The sequence below is a fragment of the Brachyhypopomus gauderio genome, chromosome 20 (assembly GCF_052324685.1).
Source record: "Brachyhypopomus gauderio isolate BG-103 chromosome 20, BGAUD_0.2, whole genome shotgun sequence".
In the NCBI taxonomy this organism is placed as follows: Eukaryota; Metazoa; Chordata; class Actinopteri; order Gymnotiformes; family Hypopomidae; genus Brachyhypopomus; species Brachyhypopomus gauderio.
The window spans coordinates 8556449-8583847 of NC_135230.1; the positions used below are offsets into that span (position 1 = coordinate 8556449).

Genomic DNA, 27399 nt, shown 5'->3' on the forward strand with positions numbered 1-27399 from the left:
CATTCTCTATAATGTTTATACTTTGTGCACTGGTTGGGAAACTGATCAATTAAATAAATGCCCTAAAAGTATACTTCATTCAATCAGTCCTACTGACCTGAAGAAAGCATGTAGTTTGGTTACAGAACTCCCATATCTGCATGGATTTAGTTACATGATGTGGAATGTGCTTTTTCAGATGATTTCATTGGAGGATTAGATGAGATGAGGTCATCAGTGATCAGGCCAGAATCAGTGATTCTGATCAGTGATCAAGTGGTCAGATACTGGCCAGCATTGAACAGAGAAAATGGTGCTTGCCAAGTGGGGGAAGATGTTGCATTGTTCAAATTAATTCAAGCTACCCAAGGTCTGACTTTTAAAATTCTCAGATGTATGTAATACAGTATAAAAGGTATATTCTAGTAATTCTGTGACTTTACTAGGTATCTCAAAGCTTGTGACACTTGAGTTATCTGTCAGGTGAATTTCAGAAACCGTTGTTCCCGAATAACCTGTTTCCTATTCCAGAGGCGTCACCATTTATTATAAATGCATGTACTTACCAGAGGGCATCAAAAAGTCTCCTACTGTGTGGCATTTTTAAAACTAACTAAATATATGCTGAAAATCACCATAAAAATGAGGCCAGACATGCTGGTGTGTCCTGCTGACATGTTTTCTTTGATTTCATGTGCAGCAGCATAAATGCACTCAAAGCTTCACTAATTATGATTAGTCATAACTACAAAACAAGCTAAATTTGAAACAGTTTTTTTGTTAAGAACGCTGCATAAGTGTACCGAGTCAGTACATCTTACTATATGTACTTTATGCCCTCTCATCTCCAAAGCTATGATAGTGTTCAGTCTCTAAATCCTAGGTCATCACCAAGCTTCACCAAGCAGTGAAATTGATGTTAAAACTTGGCACTACCCCCGTCTTTGTCACACTGTCTGGTAACTGTCTCTCGTGTGCTGAGAATAATCTCTGCCACTCCAGTATCAGGTCTCCAGCGGTCCTGTGGTCTGAAACTGGCCAGTGATGACCAGGGCGGTGGGGATTAGACATGGCAGTTCTAGGCAGCGCCTTGTGGCGAATTCTCTGCTCGGACGTTTGACACGTATATTCTTGGACAGGAAACTGACTCTGTGGTCCTTTTCTCTTTTGAAAATCCTGTCCAAAACAGCATGAATCTGAAATCCAAACATAGCAAAGTATATGATTTGTATGTTTCATACGAAATCATACTAAAGTTGTTAGTAAGTTCTATGTTTTTCTTAATGAGTTGTGCCAGGTGCTTCTTTTTGAAGTAAATCCTGCAGTCAAATCTGCCCTTTGCTTCCCCACCAAGTTATGAATCATTGATTATGAAAGCTGGTTCATAAGAACAATAATTACAATAGGGTTCATGCTTGAACCCTAATAATACATTTTAATACAGATATTTCTGTTGGCAGGTAGTGTTGAGTTTTCTGTCTGTATCTGATGCTGTTTTGAAAACATCTTAATGAGTCACATAATTATGGAAATGATATTGAAACATAGTTGCATCCGTTAAATGTAATAATAGAAGTCTAATTAAAGACCTTGAGCAATTGCATACCACACCCTACAATACCTTCTATTATTCAAGTGCCAATACTTGCCTAAGGCAGGAATGTTTTTGTAATCTCATACTACTTCATGGATCACATGCAATAAGAGTCTCATGGGACTTTTATAATTGCTTTTCTTTAAGTTGGGGAGGGGGAACAGAAACATTTCGTGGGACTCCTGTGAGCTTCCATGGGTTTGAGGGGACTTCATGGAGGTAGCACGTGTGATTCAAGTAAATTCCATGGCCTTTATGTGTCTCCCATAGCAAATGAAAGTCCTGTGATTTGCCAATGAGGCATTCCATGGATTCCCACACATTCCTAGAGCTCCCATGACTTCTACTGGGGTTTTCCGTCAGGTTAAAGAAACGATGATGCAATCTTTAACTGAAATTACACCTGATGCACCAAGTGAGTGTTGAGTCATGTGTTTTCTTGTTGAATCCATTTGTATTGTGTGCAGTTTGGTTCTACTGATACTGGGACACGTATTAATGAGGATTCTAATAATGTAGTTCACTCAGTCCAGTAGAAGAGAATAGAATTGCAAGAATGCAACTTCGGGTTTTTCTCTATGTATTTATCTTCTTCTGTTAAGTGTATATATATATAATAAATACAGATGCTACCACATTGCTCTCATCTCAGCGTCCTGCTTCACCGCCGTTGATACATTACAGCTACAGAGCAGGTGTACCTAATGAAGTTAACACTCAGAGTTCTGAAGATCTTTGACTGTAATGTGTGATGTAGCGTGTACAGGCCATGGTTGCTCATCGGGAAGACAGGAGTCTCCAGGAGGCCATGGTCTGTCTGGAAAGCCTGTTGCTATCACTACAGATTATTGAGATTATTCAGATTAATTTCCTTCATTACATTTCTCCTAATTCCATTTTTCGCTTTAAGCTACTTATTGCACGGTAGTTGGATGTCAGATACACTGTTGAACATGTTTTATGTACAGTTGTGTAGTCATGTATATACAAATGCTTACATATAAACTAACATACATTTTATAAGTAAATAATAAATATTTATATCACTGCGATATCTATCCTTTTATTCTTTATTGTGTTCTTTTTTTCTGTTGTAAAAGTAGAGAGTTTGTTGATTCAGGAACAGAAAAATAGCAGGAATTGTTCAGAGAACCATCCAGGAACAAAGAGCTTGCTACCTTAGTAATAATATTGATCTATTTTACATATATGTTATTTAAAGTCTGTGTGAATTTATCTGCATATATGCACAGCTAATTGCCAGTTTGTATTAGGTCATTCTAATAATATTTTTTAATTAGTGTATTTAGGGGTACAATGTTAAAAGCAGCTCTCTCAGTACTTTATCCTTAATGAGTTGTTTTACATGTTTGCCACTCACTGTGCAGCACGAGCAGATGGGTGTGTGTGTGGGTTGGGGGGGGGGGGTTTAGTTTCCAAGCAGAATACAAACAAAATCTGAAGGTTTTTGTTCTGTCCTTGTCTTCTTCCTCTGTAACTTGCTCTGCCTCAGCCCAAAGACTTTGACTTATTTTTCCAATATCACCCACAACAAAATCCCAAATTGTCTATTCCTAAAGGGTTCCATTCAAAGGATTGCACAAACACAAAGTGGCTGATATACAGTTTTTTTTAAGAAGTCAGTTCATCAGAAAACAGAGGCGCATGAACAAAGCAAGTCTCATAGACTGCAGAAGATTTTTTTTCCAGATAGCAGACATCTGTAGCCTTTTAGTTGACAAACAAGCGTCAGCTCACTGGAAGCAGGTCAGAAACAAAATGCAGATTCTAGAATGTGTAATTGGAAGAGGCAGAGTATAGAAAATATAATAGGAAAAGTCAGATTCTAGAACATGTAATTGAAAAGGAAGATTCTAGAATGTGTAATTGCAAAAGAGATTCTAGAATGTGCAATCAATGTAATTAAGGTCATTAGTCACAGGGGAGCCCTTTAATTACAGAAAGACAGCTGAATAGATTGTGGAAGACATGATATTGTTGCTTAGCAAATAGGACCTTTGCCTACAAGAACATGTAAGGAATTGCACTGAGAAAGTAGAACACAACACGAGAGAAAATGGAGGTGACTGTTGTTAACACTACATCCTAAAACAAAACTGAACAAAGTGACAGACGCTATCAGAGTCCTCATACAAAAGCCTATGGCTACTGACGCTGGGATATTCTCAAACATGCCAGTATGCAGTAGTGTGATGCTATGTACTTAGTCCTGAAGCAGGCTCTGGAAAAGACTTCAAGCAACGTGTTTACCACTCAATACATGGAATAGCAAACATGCAGGGGGCGTGTGCAGTGCTAACAGAATTCGCTGAATGGTTCAACCACAAGAGGTTTGTGGTTGTCGATACGAAAATGATAGACCAAGGTTTTCAACTGAACTCAGACAGGTTTGAATGAGAAAAGGAGGCAGTGTTTATGAGTGGAGACAGAATTCTTCACAGGGAATCACAGGTGAGTACAGGTGAGAGAACAAAGATTAAGACGAAGTAAAATACTCAAGCATGCAGAATTGCCACATTGCTGATAATGACCCTGTTTCAGCTTGGAAAAGCCTACAGACTTACGAAGTGAGAAAATAACCCTCCATCTGAATGATCATTCACCATCTACCCTAAAACACTGCTATGACATCGATGTGTGTTATTTCTAAGTGCTTCAAGTCCAAAACCATCATCCCAATCCCTAAAAAGACAAATATCACAGGACTAAATGACTACAATATCAACAATGACTGTCAATCTTACCTCTGTAGTTATGCAAATCCTACAATGCATGGTCTTAGCCCACTTGAAAGGTATTTCATGTTAACCTTTTGATGGATCTCCTGAAGTTCACATTAAAGAGCAAACAGGTCTGTTGGTGATGCTGTCAACATTTTGTTGTACTTCATGCTACAGTAAATGGCAGGGAGTTAGGCTAGAGTGCTGTCTGTGGACCACGGCTCAGTCTCTCACACTGTAGTGCCAGAGCAAGTGAAATTGCCCCAGCTTAATGGACTTCAGACTCAAACCTCCACCCCCCCTTGACACTCTCCCTCAACATCAACACCTCTGTGGTTTCTACTGTGGAGTCACCCAAGCTCCTGAACACCACTTTATCCACAGACTTGGAAGTGGCATAGGACCACGGTGGGTGAAGAGCACCAGGAGAATCTCGCTGAGAATGTTCTTGGTGAAGAAGTTCTCAGCGAAAGAAAATGCCACTGTGGCTCCCTAATGATCCAGTTTTACACAGCGAACATCAAGTCCATCCTTGCCTCATTAATTACCATCTGGTCTGGATGCTCCACCTCACAGGGGTGAGCCAAAGACGCAGCGAGTAGTCAGGACAGTCAGGACAGCAGGACAGTGGCTCCAGTTCACCAGTGCTTCAGGAAATTTACAACAGCCCCCCCCCCCCCCCCCCCCCCCCAACACCACTTCCTGCCTCTTTCATCTGGCAGAAGACCCAGAGCCATCAAGACCAGCACAAAACCTCAAGCCAACAGCTTTTCCTCCCCAGAGTTGTAGCACTCATTAACTGCAGTGGACACTCTGCACATTAAATAAAACATGCTCACTCTGTTTTCTCTCTCCCTTAATGTCGTACTTTCTCATGAATATGTGTAAATAGTCTGTGTACTTGTCTGGTCTAGTAAGTTATACTGTTATGCATGCATGGTGTGCACACACCAAGAGCAAACTCAATGCACGTCTAATATTCTTAACAAAAACTGTTTCTGAGTGATTCTTAACTCCCGAGATTTGTGAAAAATCATTTGAGAATCTCAAATGAATCTCGCTCAGCTGAGAGAACCTAGAAAACCTTCTGATGTCATCTGAGAGGGACATTTCCTTCCTTCTGATGTCATCTGAGAGGGACGTTTCCTTCCTTCTGATGTCATCTGAGAGGGATTTTTCGATAAGTCTGGCATAAATGTCATCATGGACCAGATGACAGAAAGCAGTAAATTATTGGACTGTCTTCTTACGGTCTGAACTCTATGATGTCTCTATGCTTAGCAAAGCAATGTTTGTGATCAAAGATCTACATCTTCAGATATCAGATGGTGGTGACTTGGACCATTTGGAGACTGACCAGGGCAGAAATATACTGGTTAAGATGAGTTTCTAATTATTTTTAATTGATGAATTTCTTTTTCCTTAAGGCTGAATATCAAATGTGAAGGAGAACAAGCGTAGACTTGTTCTAAAGAGGAGTCACCTATAAGTCCATGAGCCTTTAAATTCCAGAAAGTCCAAATGGTTTCAGTTACAGCAGGTATTTCAAATGCACACAGTGACTCCTGGTTTAAGCACTATGGTGTTAGCAATACACATATCCCTTGCATCTGGATGTAATTTAGGGCTGCTGTATAGGATTGAAATAAACGTTTCACACCATACTAGCAGACTGGAAATGAACAAATATCTTTTTCCTCAGAGTTTCTCCTCTAACTTCCTCCGTGTCCTTTTTAGGAGTTGTTGATCACAGTTTTTTGGAAATAGGCCAGCTGGAACTGTAATAGCTTGTTGAGCTAGCCAAGACAGCTGAAAGGAATCCTCGAGACTTTGGGGAAAACGAAACCTAACCATAGAGTTTGCTTAAGCCTTCATCCTTATTTACAAATTAGTGCTGGCCAAACGGTAAAAACTCACAGAAAAAGGATGGAGGGGGGAGGGGGGGTGGGAGGGTAGTGTCAATATTTTATGTTTGGATGCTGCAAGTAAGTTAGTTAGTGGTTAACCTTCATTTCCCAGAAAAGAGCAAGAATAAACATTACAAAAGATGTGCAGCTGTAAAGTAAATGTCTTCCAACAAGCAGTTAGGAGGCTGTGCTAATGCATTCTCCTGTATGAGGGGCCCTGGTTTCACTAATCATCTAGAATCATTAAGATGCTAATCTTCAGCTTGTCCGTGTTTGCAGAGGTTACGCAATAATTAATGTTTCATATGACGTGTACTTCAGAGTGTCAATATGTGGCCAGTCGGCATGTAAACATGACGGGGCCGCCAGTGTTTTAGAAATAATGCATTTGCAGAAGAAACAGCAGAAGTTGTAGAAGGTAAATGGGCATTAGTGCTGCTTCAAGTGCTTGTCCGTACAGTTTACCCTTGAGACCGCACTGAAGCTGAGCATATGTATCAGATCAGCAAGACAAACATTTGCAACACCAGTGTTTCATTAAGCTCTATCGTGTAAAAAATGGGGGTCAGAAATTGCAGAATCATGGCAATAAACAACAAAGGCTCCCAGTACCAAAACTGGCCTCCACCAGTGGTTAATAAGGCCACTGGTTTGATCTATATGAGGTGACAGTCCACAGGGATTATCTAGGTTTACAGAAGATAAAAGTGCACATGCATTACATGACAGAGAAAGGTAACAGGAACCGTCCAAATTATTCAATGCCAGCAGTATTCATATCACTAAAAGCATACTGGGTTTTAATAACAAGCTTATTTATTTATAAAATTATTTCGCACAATAAAAGTCATTAGCGCCCTTCTTGAGAGTAAAATATTCCAGGACATGCTGACAGTGAATGTGTGGACATCAAGCATTTTTTTGTTTGTTTGTTTGTTTGTTTTGTTTTGTTTTTTGCCTTTAATTTTCAGTCTGAAAATGTTTTTACTTTGGTCCCTTCCTGCATCATTACATATGAATAAAATTTTGAAATGATATTCACACTCACACTTTTCACACTGGGCACAAGTGTGAGGTTAAATGGACCTGGAGTCCACACAGTCGTCCAGGGTCTGGAGCCGGTCCAGCCAATGGAAGCATGTGATACGGGTGGAGGAGAGCCAAGGTGGGCAAAGGTGACAGCATCACCCCCACCCTCGGAGCTGGGACAGGGACAAGACCGAACCTAGCAGGGTACGCACCAGTGAGCATGCTACCGAGACACACACATCTGGAACTGAAGCATGAACCTTATGGTATTCAACAAGGCAACCAGCAAGTATGATCAGATCTGACCGAGTACCTTGTGCTGTGTCAGGATGGTGCTAAACCCTGGCACATCTGTTGAGCAATCTGTTGAGCAATAGTCATTCTATCAGGCATAAAAGGTGCTTGTTTGGATAAAGCAGGGTACGACGAGACAGAGATATCTAATTACTAAGCCACAAATACTCCATCTAAGCAAAGAGCTCAATACACCAATGAGAAAGGTACCAATAGTCTACAGCCTACCATAGTAATCACTGAACCACCCACTATACAAAAGGTCAGCACAGGCATTAGTGAGAATGCTGGCAGCTGCAAATAATTTAAATATATTTTATTCTACCTGAGCATTTTTTTTTTTACTGCCACAATCCAAGCTATGCCGTTTATAATTTGCAACTCAGCAGATTAGCCCTGTGGCTGTGATCTCTTTGGGAATCAATGACGCCTCAATTCCATGTCTGGCCTTCTTGTGCCTTGATAGGACGGGTGAACCACACTGGACACTTGTGTGCAGGTGTGAGCTCAGTCCTGCTGCCCAGCAGAGCACGTGTGGAGTATTGAACAAAGTCAGAGGCTTTAAATCTCAGACGCACAACATTAGAGGCTTTTGATGGCCAATTTTGCACAAGGTTCTGATTCAGGTGTGTGTGTGTGTGTGTGTGTGTGTGTGTGTGTGTGTGTGTGTGTGTGTGTGTGTGTGTGTGCGTGCATGTGTGCGTGCATGCAAAAGAGCACAAATTTACAGGTGTGCATCAAAATGCCTGTAAGAAATTGCTATCACATGCACATCTACTGAGGTAAATAAACTTTGGCGATTAATGTTGTGTGATGGCTTGAATATAAATCAAGCTGAAAAAAGCCATCTAAACACCACTGAAATGATAGTCTGGATTCCTGTTTAGATTGGCAATATACTGCAAATAGTTTTACAATAGAACCACTGGTTGGTTTATCTATGGAGATATTTCACCAGAGAACAAGGCAGGCAGTGCTGGCAAGAGCAATTCATCCACACTGAACGATGTGAAAGTGAAAAAGGCTGAAATGTTTTTTCCATTATTGAAGAATTATACAAAAATAGGTAGGTACAACTGGCCTGAAATAAAAGAGTAGAGGCCATACTTTAACACGACTGCCTTCCGACTGAGACACAAATCACCCGCAACGCTACTAATAATGATTTGAGCTTGGGATAAATTATGTCCTATTGTTCCATCCTGTGGGGTAGGATGCTGGCCTCTGTGCTTAGCTGAATAGCTAATTAGCTAATCAAATTCGTGAGGCGAGACAGGGAACAAAGAAGTCTGAAACACGCACTGGTTTTTGCGAAGAAACCTAATCATCTCATCAAAGTGATTATGCGAATTGTTCAGTAGATCCCACTAAGTCAAATATGGCCCAATTATATTATAACACACGAGATAAAGTATATTAGAGTTTGTCACGACTACAATATCCTACAATCCACATTAGTTTGACACATCTATACGACAGAAACACTGGGTCGGTAATAAATGAAAGATGAAGATGTGGGGTGGATGTTTTTGGTGTCTCATGTGTATAATAGACTGGACAGCTGGTTCTGGTCCAAATGGATGCAGGCGGGCCCACTGGCACTGCGCATGCATTACAGCACCAGGTAGCAATTAGCTGTATGGGTCCAGTACAGCGGGTAAGTATAGTGTAGTTGGGTTTAACTCAATGGGTCTTGGTGCAATAAAGTAAACATGGAACTGGTGGCAATGAGCACTCAACATTAATGGTGTCAGCGGGGTGGGCGTGGCCTCAGTCACCAGGGGATCCAATGTGGGTCGAACCTTCTTTGGCCTAAATCTGGCTGACCTAATGACCTGTTTGTAGACCTTATAGACGCTGATCTAGTTGCTTTGCAAAGGATATATGACACCTCATCCTGTGTATAATTAAATACATTGAGCCTTGTGGAAATGTTTTTGTAATGTCAGTATTTTATGCATTTATGTATTTTATGTGCAGCTCTGTGGTCAGACACGTTTATTTGTAAAGTATAAAAGTGTTTTCACTGTTGACATGTGGTGCAATCTGGTAACAGAGCGCTTGCCTGTAGCCTCAATCAGTATATCTTACAGATAAATGACACATTAGCAAATGTCACTGCGCTACAGTACATAGTCTGCATGTAATGTTTCCCTTAATAGAGTGTTTGTGTGTAAAGTGTAAAGTGTTTTGTAGGGGGCAAAAAAGAAATGCAAACTCTTATATAGCAAAAATATTTTTAAAATAAAAATGTTGTAATATGTTAAATTGTGCCAAAATATAAAAACATAAAGAAATGTATTTTACAATGTCACGTGTCATCTCTGTAGAAATCTGGTTGTGTGTGCTGACTACGCCTTAGAAACTAAATTTTAAGAAAATACTCTCAGATGATGAAGATTCATGCTCGGCATAGGCAAAAAAATAAAAATAAAATAGAATATCAGATTACAACCTGTTTTTTGTTCTATGCTGAGAGCATATGTAGCTTGTTCCTTCTATCAACACAACACTGCAGAGCGGGACTCAGTCTCTTTGCATAAACCTCATGCTTAAACCAGTTCACTGAGACAGATAGGCAGAGGCTTAAATAATATACATGGGAGCAAATGTGTTTGGAACGGCAATTTTCTAATTACCCACATAATACAGCTTTCTTGTTGAAAATGTCTGCACCAGAGCATTGATCTTTCTGTACCAATTAGCCCTCATTTGCTTCCATGCCAAAGGTCAGGTCTGGTGTCAGCATTAATTTAGACCAAGCTAAAGGAGCAACCCTCTTGCAGCTTTCTGAACTGACTCCTGAACAGACTGACTGGGCACTTTGAAGATTGTGAAATTATTGCAGTAAGCAAACTTAAACTACAGAAATGTATGCATTACATTAGCCTACTATTTAAACGACTGTACTAGTTATTAAAGGATCGTTTATCTAGCAGGTTTTGTTATAACTACCCATCCGACTGAATCGCTCCACCCCAAACAGGCGGAGTACGAGATCACGTTGTACATTTGTCACTCAGTCATGTCAGCAATAAAATGCGAAGAAAGTGCATTTACAAGACAATAAAATAATGGATTTCTTTGAAAAGCTCCAGTCTGGGAAATTCAGTTGCCATTTGAAGCTTTAATTATGTTTCTGTGTTTGCTAGTCTGCAAATATGTAGACATCACACACTGATGTTTACATAGGTGTCGGCCTACATGTTTGGACGTCACATGAACCTGTGCAGCAGGGGGCATCATCCAAATCAGAATCTACAAAATATTGTTCAGCAAAGAAGAAAATCTCGCAGTCCCTTAGAAAGAATGGCTCAAAAGAACAGGGAATGGGAAGCAATAAACAACATTTTAATGGTTTACATGAACATCACACCACCGTGTAAAACACCATACCTCTTCACACAACCGTCTAAAACACCATAACTCTTCACACAACCGTCTAAAACACCATAACTCTTCACATAACCGTGTAAAACACCATACCTCTTCACACAACCATCTAAAACACCATACCTCTTCACACAACCGTCTAAAACACCATAACTCTTCACATAACCGTGTAAAACACCATAACTCTTCACATAACCGTGTAAAACACCATACCTCTTCACACAACCATCTAAAACACCATACCGCTTCACATAACCGTGTAAAACACCATACCTCTTCACACAACCATCTAAAACACCATACCTCTTCACATAACCGTGTAAAACACCATACCTCTTCACACAACCGTCTAAAACACCATAACTCTTCACATAACCGTGTAAAACACCATACCTCTTCACACAACCATCTAAAACACCATACCTCTTCACATAACCGTGTAAAACACCATACCTCTTCACATAACCGTCTAAAATACCATACCTCTTCACATACCTCTTCACATAACCGTGTAAAACACCATACCGCTTCACACAACCATCTAAAACACCATACCACTTCACATAACCATCTAAAACACCACACCTCTTCACATAACCGTCTAAAACACTATACATCTTCACACAATCGTCTAAAACATCATACCTCTTCACACAACCGTCTAAAACACCACACCTCTTCACACAACCATCTAAAACACCATAACTCTTCACATAACCGTGTAAAACACCATACCTCTTCACACAACCGTCTAAAACACCATAACTCTTCACATAACCGTGTAAAACACCATACCTCTTCACACAACCATCTAAAACACCATACCTCTTCACATAACCGTGTAAAACACCATACCTCCTCACATAACCGTCTAAAATACCATACCTCTTCACATACCTCTTCACACAACCATCTAAAACACCATAACTCTTCACATAACCGTGTAAAACACCATACCTCTTCACACAACCATATAAAACACCATACCTCTTCACATAACCGTGTAAAACACCATACCTCTTCACACAACCGTCTAAAACACCATAACTCTTCACACAACCGTCTAAAACACCATAACTCTTCACATAACCGTGTAAAACACCATACCTCTTCACACAACCATCTAAAACACCATACCTCTTCACACAACCGTCTAAAACACCATAACTCTTCACATAACCGTGTAAAACACCATAACTCTTCACATAACCGTGTAAAACACCATACCTCTTCACACAACCATCTAAAACACCATACCGCTTCACATAACCGTGTAAAACACCATACCTCTTCACACAACCATCTAAAACACCATACCTCTTCACATAACCGTGTAAAACACCATACCTCTTCACAAAACCGTCGAAAACACCATAACTCTTCACATAACCGTGTAAAACACCATACCTCTTCACACAACCATCTAAAACACCATACCTCTTCACATAACCGTGTAAAACACCATACCTCTTCACATAACCGTCTAAAATACCATACCTCTTCACATACCTCTTCACATAACCGTGTAAAACACCATACCGCTTCACACAACCATCTAAAACACCATACCACTTCACATAACCATCTAAAACACCACACCTCTTCACATAACCGTCTAAAACACTATACATCTTCACACAATCGTCTAAAACATCATACCTCTTCACACAACCGTCTAAAACACCACACCTCTTCACACAACCATCTAAAACACCATAACTCTTCACATAACCGTGTAAAACACCATACCTCTTCACACAACCGTCTAAAACACCATAACTCTTCACATAACCGTGTAAAACACCATACCTCTTCACACAACCATCTAAAACACCATACCTCTTCACATAACCGTGTAAAACACCATACCTCCTCACATAACCGTCTAAAATACCATACCTCTTCACATACCTCTTCACACAACCATCTAAAACACCATAACTCTTCACATAACCGTGTAAAACACCATACCTCTTCACACAACCATATAAAACACCATACCTCTTCACATAACCGTGTAAAACACCATACCTCTTCACATAACCGTCTAAAATACCATACCTCTTCACATACCTCTTCACATAACCGTGTAAAACACCATACCGCTTCACACAACCATCTAAAACACCATACCACTTCACATAACCATCTAAAACACCACACCTCTTCACATAACCGTCTAAAACACTATACATCTTCACATAACCGTCTAAAACACCATACCGCTTCACATAACCGTCTAAAACACCACACCTCTTCACACAACCATCTAAAACACCATACCGCTTCACATAACCGTCTAAAACACCACACCTCTTCACACAACCATCTAAAACACCATACCTCTTCACATAACCATCTAAAACACCATACCTCTTCACATAACCATCTAAAACACCATACCTCTTCACATAACCGTCTAAAACACCATACCTCTTCTCACAACTGGTCACACTGGACACTGGATAGCCAATCCGGATGCAGAGCCCTGCATATACACACAACACATAGGGGAGATTACGGAGATGTGGACATTAGGACATCCGGCAGGCTGCACTTACGCAAAGGCCACGTCTGAAGTGTAATTCAACCCGCAGGCATCGTGAGGGTCAGCTGATACGACTCTGTTTTCTGCAAGAGCAGGTCCATAGCTGGACTACTGTTACTTCCTTTGAAAGTAGGGCAAACTCTAGAAGAAACTCTAGTTCAGCTGAAAAGGCTGAGTGTGGTTCCAGTTCATTAACTGACTACCCATCAGTCCCAGCTAAGGAGCTGTCCCTCATGGAGCCTGCACCAGACCGCCAGACCCCCCCCCCCCCCCCCACAACACTAGTATGGACCATTTGTTCTTTGACTAGAGAGACAAGCACATGACTGTCTCTGTCCCTTCCATGAACTTGCCTAAGGCGTCAGGCAAGTGGCTTGACAGTCAAGGTATTAGACAACTTAACTACCCACACTGGCTCAAAACCTGCTGTCCAGGTGCATGCTGAGACTGCTATCCTACGATCACATTTATTTTTGACAGTATTGATAGGGCTGAGTACGAACCACTTACTGCCACACTTATCTTGCTAGTGGGTAGCACTCCAAGCCCTTGATACAAGGAACCAACCCCACCCCCACCACCATCTCCACCTCCACCACCACCACTACCTGTGTGGAGGTCACGTAAGAACATTCCAACACAGTCACAACACAGTTGAAGCATTGGGTGGTAACAGGAGCAAACCATCTATATCCAGAATGTTAATGCTGGTGGTACGTCTAAAACAAAGAGGAATATGACAAGGCACTTAGCTCCCCCATTTCTGGGCTTACTGGAATTGACCGTAGAATTGTGACTTTAAGATGTTTCATGCCAAACAGTTTCGAAATTAGTGAACTATGTTTATGTTTGATTTCTCTAAATAAACTGAAATATTTTATTGCAGTGGCCCATAACCCAGAAAATCTAGCAGAGTATCTAAGAATATCTGAACATGTAGAGAAAGAAAGAAAGAAAGAAAGAAAGAAAGAAAGAAAGAAAGAAAGAAAGAAAGAACTTGGTGTGCCTAGAAATCTAGGTGAGTGCTAGAAATTAGCAGATCTATCTAAACTTGTGTTAGCATTGAAGGCTAGCACTGAGGGATATCATTGAAGGCTAGCTTCGAGGGCTAGCATTGAGGGCTATACATCCATTTCTGCACTCCTTCATCAAATTCCACAGATACTTTTCTGTGCATCTGAACGACTGGCATAAAAACAAATATAAAGTGCATAAAAATAAAACCCACCATACACACCGACGGATGTAATTGGGAAGAAAATTTTTTTCTTTTTTAATAAGTTTTTAATTTTTCAAAATAAAACACCACTCATATTTTTTCTGTGCGACCCGGTACCAAATGACCCACGGACCGGTACCGGTCCGCGGCCCGGTGGTTGGTGACCGCTGATCTATACAACACAGCAAGCATAGTTCTTCTGTTCCAGAGGCTCTCCTAGGAGACCCTCTCCAGATGTTTGCACAACCACTTTCTTTCCACATCCGACTTTTTTTTTCTCTTCCATAACCATGACCCCAAATCTCCATTCTGGCCGTTTGCCCTCTGACTCACTACATTTCTTAGCAGTGTTCTGATTATCTTTCCAACTGAGGCAGTTTGAGTTTTCAGTCATGGGGCATTTTTGCCATGACAATTTTCTTGGCACGCTGCTACGCCTTATCCTACTCTAAACAAGTCAAGCTGGTGTAAAATGCACAGGAAGAACATGATGGTGGGGAGATTATCACAGCTTCAACAACAATAGTCAGCATCTTCCTGCCTCTGTCTGATTTGAACAAGTAAGAACAGGACTTAAATTATTAATATTGCATTGTTGTTGATTACATGCAGAGTGTCTTACATGGCTGGATCCCTTGTGCTTGGCCAGATCATGATTAATGGGAGAGGTTATACGGGCTGAAACATTGTAAGAACTGAAAGGTGCATTCATTCTATTCAGAACTTTGGAAAATCCTTTTTTTTCATGTTTCCTGAATGGTTTTTGTTAACAAGTGGGAATTATGTGTCAGTACAGAGGGAAATATTATACTTTATTTTGAACCTTTTGTTTGTTTGTCTTCTAAATTTTTTAAACAGCGTGATGACATTGGGTATAATGTCTCATGTATGGGAATGTATCAGAAAGTATCAAACAGTTTTGTCTGAAGGATATCATTTAACTTAAAATGCCTTGCAAAAATAAAAAATTTAAGATTACATGCATGAAAAAACATCAACATCTATAATGATTTTGCTAATATATCACTCTTATTAATGCATCAATAATCTATAATAAATTTTGTTCTGACAATTTGCCGGTATTCGAAATGTTTACACTTATCACTTTATAATAAATATACTGTATGTACAAATGGACACAATACACACAACTGCCTCTCATCTCATAGCTTGCCCCGCAACCAAGCTCTGGGTACCAAGTGACAAATTAACTGACGTCTTTAGTGAATTTCAGCCGTGACATAAATAAGCGAGTGAAACAGAATCAGCTCAATGTTACTGAGTATGTGGCGGTGTGCACTTGACACAATAACGATTTTCGTTGTTTCTTGCGTATTTTTGTGCAGTGGGAAACTTGATCAATTAATTCCCACAGTGTAAAGGGAGGGTCACTTTTGAGGACTGTGCGTATACTGCCATCTAGTGGTAAATGAAGTTAAAGCAAGCTCTACAGTTCTCCCTGGTTATATATATATAAACGGTAATATTTAGGGATTACTTTATCCACCAAGTCCTTAGTAGCTTTAGCCATTAGGTGGAGGTATTGTACAAAATTGTGAAGATAACGGAATAAGAATGTTTGGGGGGTTATCCCTATTAAAAACAAGAAATATATGTATTAGTGCATTAATGTTCCGAAATTGGCAGATATTCTAGCGAAAATAATCTTGTAGTCCAGTAGTAGACTTGATGTGCACTAACAATCAGACAGGCTGTGTGTTCTGAGTCCACAGACCACAATTACAAGACACAAAAAAGTTATTCCAGTCTTATTCCAGTCAAAATCAGGTCAAAACAATACAACAAATAACCCTGTTACACAAATCTCACACAAACTACTTTACTCACAACAACACCCCCACTGCTGTTCCATTACACACACACACACACACACACACACACTCCCACTGCCTCCTCCAAACAAAAACACACACACAGAGACCCCCACTGCCTCCACCAAACACATACACACAAACAAAGGTACAGGGCTGCCTCACTGAGTCTTTACTGAGAACACAAAGCCCCCCCCTCGTCTCAGAAACCCATATCCTAATTGATTCTCATTTTCATTAGTCACCATGAGAGGCTTTTGTACTTTGGGGCCGGGCCCCAAGCCAGGGGGAAAAAATGGGGGGGCCAGTGTGTCCGCCAAGCCCAACCCAGAGAGGTCTCCTCAAAGAGCGAGAATCCGGGGGCGCGCCTTTTGAAGTGGGTCCCCCGCTAACTAAAGGTCAAAATAATAAATGTAGGCCCAATTGAAGCGGGGCGGAGGGGAGGGGGAGAAGGGGTGTTGGACACGGAGCAGGGTGTTTTAGGAGAGGATGCGTCGCATGTGAGGAGACGTGTTGAATTCGCCGGACTGGCCACGGATGAAGACGGCACAGCACGGCTTCTCCCGAGAAAGAATGGAAGGTTCATGAGCTCAGGCAAGGCTGGCTCCAACCGTCTGCACATTTCTGCTGAGAACTATCCATATCTTTCTCTCTCTCTCTCTGTCTTTACCACTCTCTCACTCCCTTTCTCTTTCACCACTACACACCTTTTTTATACTCATATATATATATATTTGATATTGCCATTTCAGTCTCATTTTTTAATAATTCTTTTATTTCATTAAGGCACATTTTCTTGCAAAATAAACACATTAGTATTTAACTGGCTTATTAATTAATATCATTACTATTCTTTTAATAATTATTATGTCTATTATCATTATTATTTAACTATGCATCTCATCCTATTCCAATAGAAAAGTTCTCCCCCACCTTCATTTCGACCTTGTCTAAAAGTTGTGGCCCTCCGGCTCTGTCTGAAGAAAATTTGATTTACTCTCAAAGGACAAACGCTTCTCCATTTTTACACTTGGGCTTCGATCTTTTCATTTGTTTTTTGTAAATAAGGTTTTCTGCAACACCAGAACCCCACACCACTGCACCGCGCTTGCTGCCTACACTTCTGTTTGTTTGTTTATATATATTAAAGCTTTTTCATGCTCTGAAATTTTGTTGTATACATTTTAACGAGAGGGCTGATTATACACTTGAATATAATTCACAAGTATATTGGACTTTTAAATGTTTCATATTTAGAATAAAATAGAATAGAATAGAATTCAACTTTATTGTCATTGCACATGTCACAAGTACTGAGCAATGAAATGCAGTTTGCATCCATCCAGAAGTGCTAGCAAAAATATAAATATGTATATTACAAATGTACAGTAGCTTACGTATGCTGTGGCTAAAAATAAGTATATACAGGTTGTGAATATACTGGCTATGGACAGGTTATAAATATAAAGGGTATAAACAGTGTTATAAATAATAAGTATGTACTTAGATATTTACACAGTATATACAATAGTGGGCATTATATACAACAGATGATAGTTAGAATTACAACTACTATAACACAGGATGCAAAACTCTCATTAGTTCTTTTTCTTTTCTTAGATATTTTGGCATGTGAATTATGGTGAAGCAAATATGTGAAGCAAGTCACACCATCACACACTGCAGCCGCCACAACGGTTTCAGGACATTCAGACGGATTTATAGTGTGGAAACACTTTTTTTCTCTTGTACATATCTGTTCTCTGTCAATTTTAAACAGGTAAAAGCTGTGCTTCCAATATGGTGTATTTGTTTGATGAATACGACAGGGATACATGCCAACAGCCATTATGTGATCCATTTGTGCAAATGTGAATGTAGAAAAAACACACACAAACAAACAAACAAACACACAACATCCAAGTGTGTCTAAGTAAGCAATTAAAAGATTAATCTATACCAATCAAGATATGAGTTCTGTATAAATTCTTTAAATATTTTTTAGACTTTCTTAAAACACAAGACAGATACTCAGATGTACATGGGGACTGCGGCCTTTGTTAAGAAAAAGATGGTATAAAGCTTTTATTAATGCAAATGTACCCAATATGTTTCAAAAGCAGTAGAAATATAGGCTATAGTTCTCCCAACAACAGCCACAGAGTTAAATGGAACACGATTACGGGCTTTTACCGGCTGTTAAACGCCATACATTTTACAAATACACTTTCTAACATACGCGTAAAATGTAATAAGCCCGGGCATAGCGAGCACGTCCAGCAGTGTTGGCGATGCGCAGTGTACATCATATGGGAGCGACAGTCCGCTGTGTGATGCGAGGCGGACCGCTGATGCGCTACTGCAAGAAGCTCCAGTGAATCCGGCATAGCCACGGTACCGCGCTCCTGTCAGCTGGACCGGGTCTCTGTTTTTACCCCCCCGACATCTGCACCGCTACGATTATCGACACAGAAAATCGGTAAGTATATTTCGCATTATCTGCGCACAATACAGATTATGTTGCGTTCCTCCGGAAACGTGATGTGCTTGGTTTGGAGGCTAGTCGCTACCTTTCATTCTGGGGGTAATTTGGTTTATTCCAGCCTAAAGATGGGGGGATGTGAATCTTACATTTTCCCCAGTCAGCTTTGACAAAGAGACATGTGGGGGGCAATAGCTCATCAAATGTAAAATTCTAAAGACCATCTTTAAGATCGTGTCGTACACCGTTTCTTATAGGAACATCTGTTTAGTAATTGTCCTTTGTACAGCTTTGGGTTCGACCATTTAGCTTGTTTTACATATTTTGCCTTTCGAAAATAGTCATAAAAAACGCACGGATAAACGCATTTAACCTTGTTCGGAATGGCATTGTGTTGTAAGGCTGCTCACCGCAGTTGGTAAACGTCGCAGCTAACCCAAGTCGGTTACCATTGGTGGTAATTGCCTCATTTTGAATTTAATTTAATTTTTTTTTTTTTATTTTAAAGGTGTGCCTTGTGCATTCAGTTGGCAGGCAAAACACATAGCTTATCTTGTCACACCTGTCTATGAAAAACTTCTTGTCCTTGAAAAGAATACCTTAAGGTATTTTATGGGCCTTATTTTTCCAAATGCTTGACAAACAATAATTAGTATAATTAGTTTAACGTGCGATATTTGTCATTTAATGTACTATTTAGAGAATGTTGGGAAACTGCATATTAGTTGGGCTCTGTGTATTTGTTTATATGCATATAAGAGAGAGAGAAAAAGAAAGAAAGAAAATGTGTGTGTGTGTGTGTGTGTGTGTGTGTGTGTGTGTGTGTGTGTGTGTGTGTGTGTGTGTGTGTGCGTGTGTGTACTCACACTGACTCATTATGATGTGGTTTGAGATTCAAGGAAATGGAAAAAACAACATGTGCACATACAATCCCTTCCAAGCATTATAGCTTTATTTGCTAAACTAGGAAATGAACAGTAAGACAGAATTAGCTTCTATATGTGAGCTATGAGGTCATTATAGTAAAAGGACATACATAGATGTTGAGTAATTTCATAGTAATAAGCCAGGGACAAGTTAATATTTGCACAGCCTGCACAGTTGCACAGTGCCTTCAAAATGTATGACTTTAACACTGATTGTGTGTGTGTGTGTGTGTGTGTGTGTGTGTGTGTGTGTGTGTGTGTGTGTGTGTGTCAGATATGGTGAAACTGGGCAGTACTCTTGGAGAGAAGGTGGAGAGGGTACCGTCACTGGAAGATGGCTTTGATAACATCCCCCTCATCACACCACTGGAGGTGAAGCAGCTACAGCAGCCCTTTCCTGACAAGGTAACTGGTCTTTTGGCAGTGCCAGCGTCTTCACGTAGCATATCGGCGTTCCAACAGAGCTCCTCGGTTACACCTCGCTTTATAGGAGGTGACTCATTCGAGATGTGCAGTGCGCGTGTCACTAGTAGCTTTTGCATAATCACACAAAATTACTATCACTGCGTTTGAATGTGTCTGATCCCTAATGTGTCCGATTCTCTACAATAGAGAAACCTTCACACATGCATGGCATAATACTCACACACACACACACACACACACACACACACACACACACACACACACACACACACACACACACACACACACACACACATTCTCTCTCTCTCTCTCTCTCTCTCTCTCTCTCTCTCTCTCTCTCTCTCTCTCTCTCTCTCTCTCTCTTTCTTTCTCCCTCTCTCTCACTCTCTCTTTTTCTTTCTCCCTGAGTCTCTCTCTCTCTCTCTCTCCTCTCTCTCTCTCTCTCTCTCTCTCTCTCTCTCTCTCACTCTCAGTAGGAGTGCAGGACTGAATCAGACCAAAGTGTTTGTGCCTCATGGTCAAATGACTCAACACTCCGTGACAGTGATTGCTGTAATGACATACCGTCACAACATCTGGGTGCTTTCTTGTGTGTGTGTGTGTGTGTGTGTGTGTGTGTGTGTGTGTGTGTGTGTGTGTGTGTGTGTGTGTGTGTGTGTGTGTGTGTGTGTGTGAGAGAGAGAGAGAGAGAGAGATAAAGAGAGAAAGAAAGAGAGAAGTTCAACTCATGTAAGAGTGCTTGCTTTCTGCATTTAACAGCCTAGCGTGTCTTGTGTTTGCTACTCATTAGCTTACATGGAACTGAATGAGTCAGTCAGTGAGTAACAGGCTACGGAGAGACAACTGCATCTTAGCCAAGATCTAAGCTGAATTTCTAAGCCTCAGAGTGAATCTTGTTTTAAAGGAACAAGAATGACCTGATTGACTCGAAAGCACTCAAGACCCATTCAGATGTATTGAAAAGTGTGCGTGGGACAGCTGGAGTCATGACAGGCAGCTCTAATTGTTTGTTCTCTTGCTCTTTGTCATGCGTCCCCATCAGCAGACCACTTCCTCACAAGAAGGGTGATTGTGGGGACATGTAGGAACAGTCCAAAACAGTGATTGTAATGACATATAGGAACAGTCCAAAACAGTGATTGTAATGACATATAGGAACAGTCCAAAACAGTTATTGTAATGACATATAGGAACAGTCAGAAACAGTGATTGTAATGACATATAGGTACAATCCAAAACAGCGATTGTAATGACATATAGGAACAGTCCAAAACAGCGATTGTAATGACATATAGGAACAGTCCAAAACAGTGATTGTAATGACATATAGGAACAGTCCAAAACAGTAACCCCTCTGAGGTCTAGAGGCACATAGGAATGGTCCTAAATAGTGACTGTATCAACACATAGGACACATAGGAACGACGACTGACCGTTTCTGATCATCTCCACAGGTGATTGTGAAAACGACGACCGAGTATCAGTTGCAGCAGCAGAAGAGGAGGCCGTACGTGCCCGGCATCAAGAAGCTGAACATAAACCTTTACAGTGAGATGTCGGAGAAGGTCAAGGTAAGCGTCTGTGTGCTGCGTGGTGTTACGCCAGCTCTGGAACTAAGGAGCTGCCACTGCATGGCACGGGAAGAGATGAACTGTTATTGGTGGAGCTTCTGCCTATATGTGTGTCACTGCGTGTTGGGGGTGGAGTGTAGGTAGACTCCGATATAAAATTCTGTTCTTGGAATGAAAGCCTCGTGTGCGTGGCTTAGTGAATATTTATGTAGTGAATCTGGGTGTGAATCAGCTATGGGTAGCTTTGGGTTTATGTATTTATTGTGTGACCTTGTATACGTTTGTATACATATATATATATGTGTGTGTGTGTGTGTGTGTGTGTGTGTGTGTGTGTGTGTGTGTGTGTGTGTGTCAGCTCACAGGACTCATTCTCATCACCTTGGCCTTCTTGGCGTGCTTGCTTTTGCTGGTTATGTACAAAGCCCTTTGGTTCGACCAACTGAGCTGTCCCGAGGGCTTTGTCCTGAAGGTAATTTACCCAGTACACTACTCTGTTCTACAACTTTCTCCACTCCATTTACTGCTACGAACACAAACAAGACAATGCTAACCCCAAAAATGCTAGTCATTGTCAGTGGTTTGAGAAGGAGGAAATACCATTACACATTAATGTTAAAGCCATTATATGAGGTACTTCGTAGTTCATGCATTCACTGTTAGGTACAATACCACTGTGGGGTGAAGTATTGTTACTATTCCAGGTATTCCTGATAAGTCTCACACTCATCCTGGCTTAGCCTACTGTTGAGTTATAGATGTAATACAGGCTAAATGGTTGAACGTGTCAAAACACAGCAGCAATTACTACCATGTTTTTACAACATGACAGCATGTTGAAAACAACTGCTCCATCTCTTCATTCTCATCATCGTTCAGCGACAGTGAAACAACTTTAGTATGCTAACTCAGCCTCTGAAGACGTGCTGCTAGCTCAGGGCTATGGTGGAGCTTTGGTTTCTGAACTCGCCTGGCAACACTAGGAGGAGGGGGGAATGTCTTTAATTAGCTTAAAGCCATGACTAAACTGTGATTAAGGCCTGGGGGCACTTCCGCCCTTTCCTCTTTGATGTCGAAGCCACACATGCTATTAGCACGCTATGCTAACGTCGCATAACTATCACCTGAAAAAGCGTGGGGAAACTGCCTCTCGTAACAGGAAGTGATGAGCTTTTCAAGTCCAAGCTGACTTGTGTTCTGTGATTGACAGGTTTCGGTCAGAGAAATATTGGCACTCTTGTTCACTTTCACTCGGCCTTTGATGATCCATATCTCGACTGTTCAAATATGGCCTCTAAGTGGAGTTTTGACAAAAGGAGGCCCAAATAGAGAGGGTTAGTTGTTCTCAAGAGTCTCAGATGACGCTGAATTGTGAATTTACTCATAACCTGAACTTATGTTAACACAGGTGGAATTCTGTGATTTTAATATAACGTGATTTTCAGTTCTGTTTACTGGACTCATCCAATGTTTCCATACAGTTTGCCTCCAGGGTTGATAAAAGCTGAGACGTTTATTCAAGACAAACCAGTTCCACCAAGTGAACCTGATGTGCCATATAGCAGTAAAGCTGGGGACCTAGAATCATTAATTCCATGCATGTTTTCCTGTACTCTTACAGAAAACCACAGACACTCTGCAAATTTTCCATGGTTCAGTTATCATCGTCATCCAGTGAAGCATGAACCAGTGAACCACTATACTGATGTATAACTTAACAGTTTGTAAAGATGTATCAAAAGATTATATTATTCTTGTGTCAAAACGGTCAGTTAGGCCTTCATTCTGTCACTGTGACTGTGTATAGTGGTGCATTTTCCCAATGAAGTTTTACCCCCAAGGTACTGCCCCTCACTAAACATATACCCCCCCTTCCCCCAAACCCCAGCACAAGCACTGCAGTCCAGCTGCCCTGGAGATGTACTACCCGGAGCAGGAAGCAGCCTCACGGGGAAGCTTGTACACGGCCATCAGCCACCTCAACCAAGCCAAGAAGGCTCTCCCCGAGCTCTCCTCCCCCTGGCTACCTGTGCTCAACGCCCTGAAGGAGAACCAAGAGACCAAGGGGGAGGCGGCCGGCTCCCAGCAGTGAGCTCCATGCATGGAGGTGTTAATGGAATTGTTCAAGGGGGGAAAAAAAATCCTTGCAGTTTTACCCTTACCCAAAGTCAATTAGCCAGGTCTTGCTTCATGTCTTGCTTCAAGTTCCACACTGAGGTAAAATGCAAAGTCTGTCTTCCCTGGGATTTTTTCCACTTCACACACCCAAATCCCCACCCACTTGTCTCCATCCACGTCCATTTATTAAGTAACATTACTGGTACCTGACCGTGTAGTGGAGGACACAGTTAACCTTAAAACGGAACAAAATTGTGATAAAAACATTATTGGCCATCTTAGATAAGTGGAATAACATTTTCACATAACTTGGCATCGGTCCACGCTGTTGACTCTAGGGCACCAGACACCAGAAAGCCAAATGTTTGGTGGATGATACTTTATTTGAGCATTGAGCATAAATATGTAAATATGGGCTATCCCTGCTATTTTGCATAATTGTTTGTTTCAAAATGTGTACTTAGCTTATGAATATTATATGGACATGCAAAGTCTGCATTACATTTCAGATGGATTAGATCAGTTTCAGGCTAAAAGAAGCAAATGTTGATCACCAAACATGGCATGACTGGTTGAATAATTTGGGGCAAGGAGAAATTTTGTGCAAATTCCCTTCAATTTGCACAGAGCCATTTGCTTTAATGTATGAGAGGGTGGAGAAGACAAGGGGAAACGTGGGATTGCAACGATACAGGAAGTAACATAGGGTGATAAAATATGCTGGTTGAATTAAATGTGTCTATGTTTGCCTCGGAGACATATAGATTACAACTGTAAATAACTGCAAGAGTGTGTGTGTGTGTGTGTGTGTGTGTGTGTGTGCGTGCGTGTGTGTGTGTGTGTGTGTGTTTGTGTGCGCACGCATTGTAGGAGTCCAAACAATCCTAGATATTTGTCTCTAAGCAGTGCACAGAAACCTGTGTCAATCAGTAGCTTGCTGGTGAATCCTACCTTATTCCTAGCTACAGTACAGATGCTCTCAGCGCTTCGTAAGCCCTCTTGATGTATTCAGATGTGTCCCGGACTCGTTCATAAGTCAGCGGTAGACTCATATCAGCTCTGTGACTTGTGGCGGTGTGATGGAATCTTTTCTTCTCGTCAGTGGACGTACTTCTTCTCTTTCCGCACCATCACTTAAGAGTTCTCTCGTACGAATGTAACGTAGCTTAGTGACGCACGTCGTGCACGCCCCATGAAATTACACTGCAACAAGAAGAAAAGGGGCATGTGTCGGGCAAAGCATTCTCAAACTAAAATTAGATATTAATGACAAAACATGCAGCGCTGTCTATTTTGCTACAATAGGTGATCTGTTCATGCAAGATCTAATGAAAAACATTTTGCACTGTTTTATGCTTATATTGTATACACGTACTGAAATTCAAATGACATCGGTGTATATCCATTTGCTGTTCACAAAATGAAAACAGTAAAAAGTACTTAATGTAATGCGAGTTAAAAGTGAACAGAACTTTGAAATGTATTTATGTCTCGCGTACCATAATGTTTTTGTTTGTTTGTGTGCATGAGTTTGAAAGGACTTTCACACAAAACCACCAGCAACTGTAAAAGTATTAAGTAAAACGCAACTTGTTAAAAATACTCAAGAATGTGAAATTAAAATCCCAGAGTCAGATGACTAACCTGTCAAACAGAAGTGAATGTGTAAAGAACAATGAATGTTTCAATTTATAGGCACTGACATTATGCTAATTATATTTACCATTCTCCCCTCTTGTGCTTAGCTCATTTGAATATGTTCCATCATTTACATTATGTGCTTTCTTTTCATCTACGGCTTTTATGCTTTTGTTGTATTTAATTATTTACTGAAATTTATTTCTAATATAAATTAACCTGGAAATGAGTTTTTCTTATTTATTTTTATATTTTGGTGAAGATTGTATATTTTTACTTGATCGGAAAGGTCAGCGTGGCGTTCTGTCAGACATCAGCTAGTTGATGTAAATCATCCTCACGTGCTGTTATTCATTTGCCTCATCTTACAAAAATAAATATTTCAGTATTCATCTTGCCTTGCTAATTTTCTACACTGCACTACGCTCTCATTTCACATTAATTATGTCGCGAGGAATGCAGAGCCAGAGATTTATGGGACCAAAGAAGAACTTTGACTAGACTAGATCACCAGACCAAAGGCAGATGAGCTCTGACTGAGCTCAATGTTACAATACTATTCCCTTTTTCATGTCTTTGGGCCTTGATATATGTATGTTAAAATGTGTCCAGTATGCCGTTTCGTGTTTTGCGGTTGGTCATGTGTCAGCTGTTGCTTGAAAGCAACAAGAACTATCTTTCTTTCTTTCTTTCTTGCTTTTAATTAACAGATACATTAACATTAAAAGAAGTGTCATAGGCAATATACACTCTGGAATACCAAAGACAAAAATGTAACAAAGATACATGTGCCTGTTGTGTATTTGTTTCGTGCGTGTGGTGACTCTGTGTGTGTGTGTGTGTGTGTGTGTGTGTGTGTGTGTGTGTGTGTGTGTGTGTGTGTGTGTGTGTGTGTGTGTGTGTGTGTGTGTGTGTGTGTGTGTGTTTGTGCGTGTGGGTGAGTGTGTGTGTGTGTGTGTGTGTGTTTGTGCGTGTGTGTGTGTGTGTGTGTGTTTGTGCGTGTGGGTGAGTGTGTGTGTGTGTGTGTGTGTATGTGTGTGTGTGTGTGTGTCATGCCTGCTGTGAGTCTGTCTGCATCTCATTTACACTCCCACATTTTTCACACTGCCACCTTGCTCTGTTCCATAATGAAATCAACATTTTCCTTCCCCTCTTTCTCTCTCTCTCTCTCTCTCTCTCTCTCTCTCTCTCTTTCTCTCTCTCCCTCTCTTTTTCTAGGTCTCTTCGTGAGTGACAGAAACTAAAAGTCACTTGCCCAGAGCATGGAACCAAATAAAGTCTTCAAAGTATTTATGAGGGTATTTACTGGGCACAGGTCTGGTCAAGGCCCAGCTAATGTTGCCAGGGGATAAAGGCTGCTTGCATTGGGGAATGTGTAATTTGTTGTTTGTGTGCGTGCGTGTGTGTGTGTGAGAGAGAGGGATTGAGGAGAAACACATTAATCCCTGCAGGGACTTGGGCTGTGTACCCGTTGTGATGCACCCAGAGGCAGTGTGCAGCAGTGGACTATCAGACGTGTGGTTGTGAGTCTCCCCTTCAGAGACACGGGGCTGTTTACATGAGGCTGAAGGAGCAATGGCCCATCATGAGTTTGAATGAAGCTCCAGTAGGAAATGCAGTAATGACTTAGTGTCTCTTTTATACATGTTAGTCAGTCGCTGATTATGTGCATGTGTGTGTGAGTGTTTCCACAAGGAGAAAC

The 27399-nt window shown here is 40.9% G+C and overlaps 1 protein-coding gene across 1 annotated transcript; it reads left to right on the forward strand.

The window, feature by feature from the left end:
- The first annotated feature begins 16993 nt into the window (after window positions 1–16993).
- caly (calcyon neuron-specific vesicular protein) lies at window positions 16994–26087 on the forward strand. Its single transcript, XM_076983126.1, has 6 exons — window positions 16994–17130; window positions 18157–19015; window positions 20219–20349; window positions 21825–21941; window positions 22300–22413; window positions 23830–26087. Exons 3-6 carry the CDS (start codon window positions 20221–20223, stop codon window positions 24031–24033), a joined length of 564 nt encoding a protein of 187 aa, XP_076839241.1. The 5' UTR covers window positions 16994–17130; window positions 18157–19015; window positions 20219–20220; the 3' UTR covers window positions 24034–26087.
- Window positions 26088–27399: the final 1312 nt, after the last annotated feature.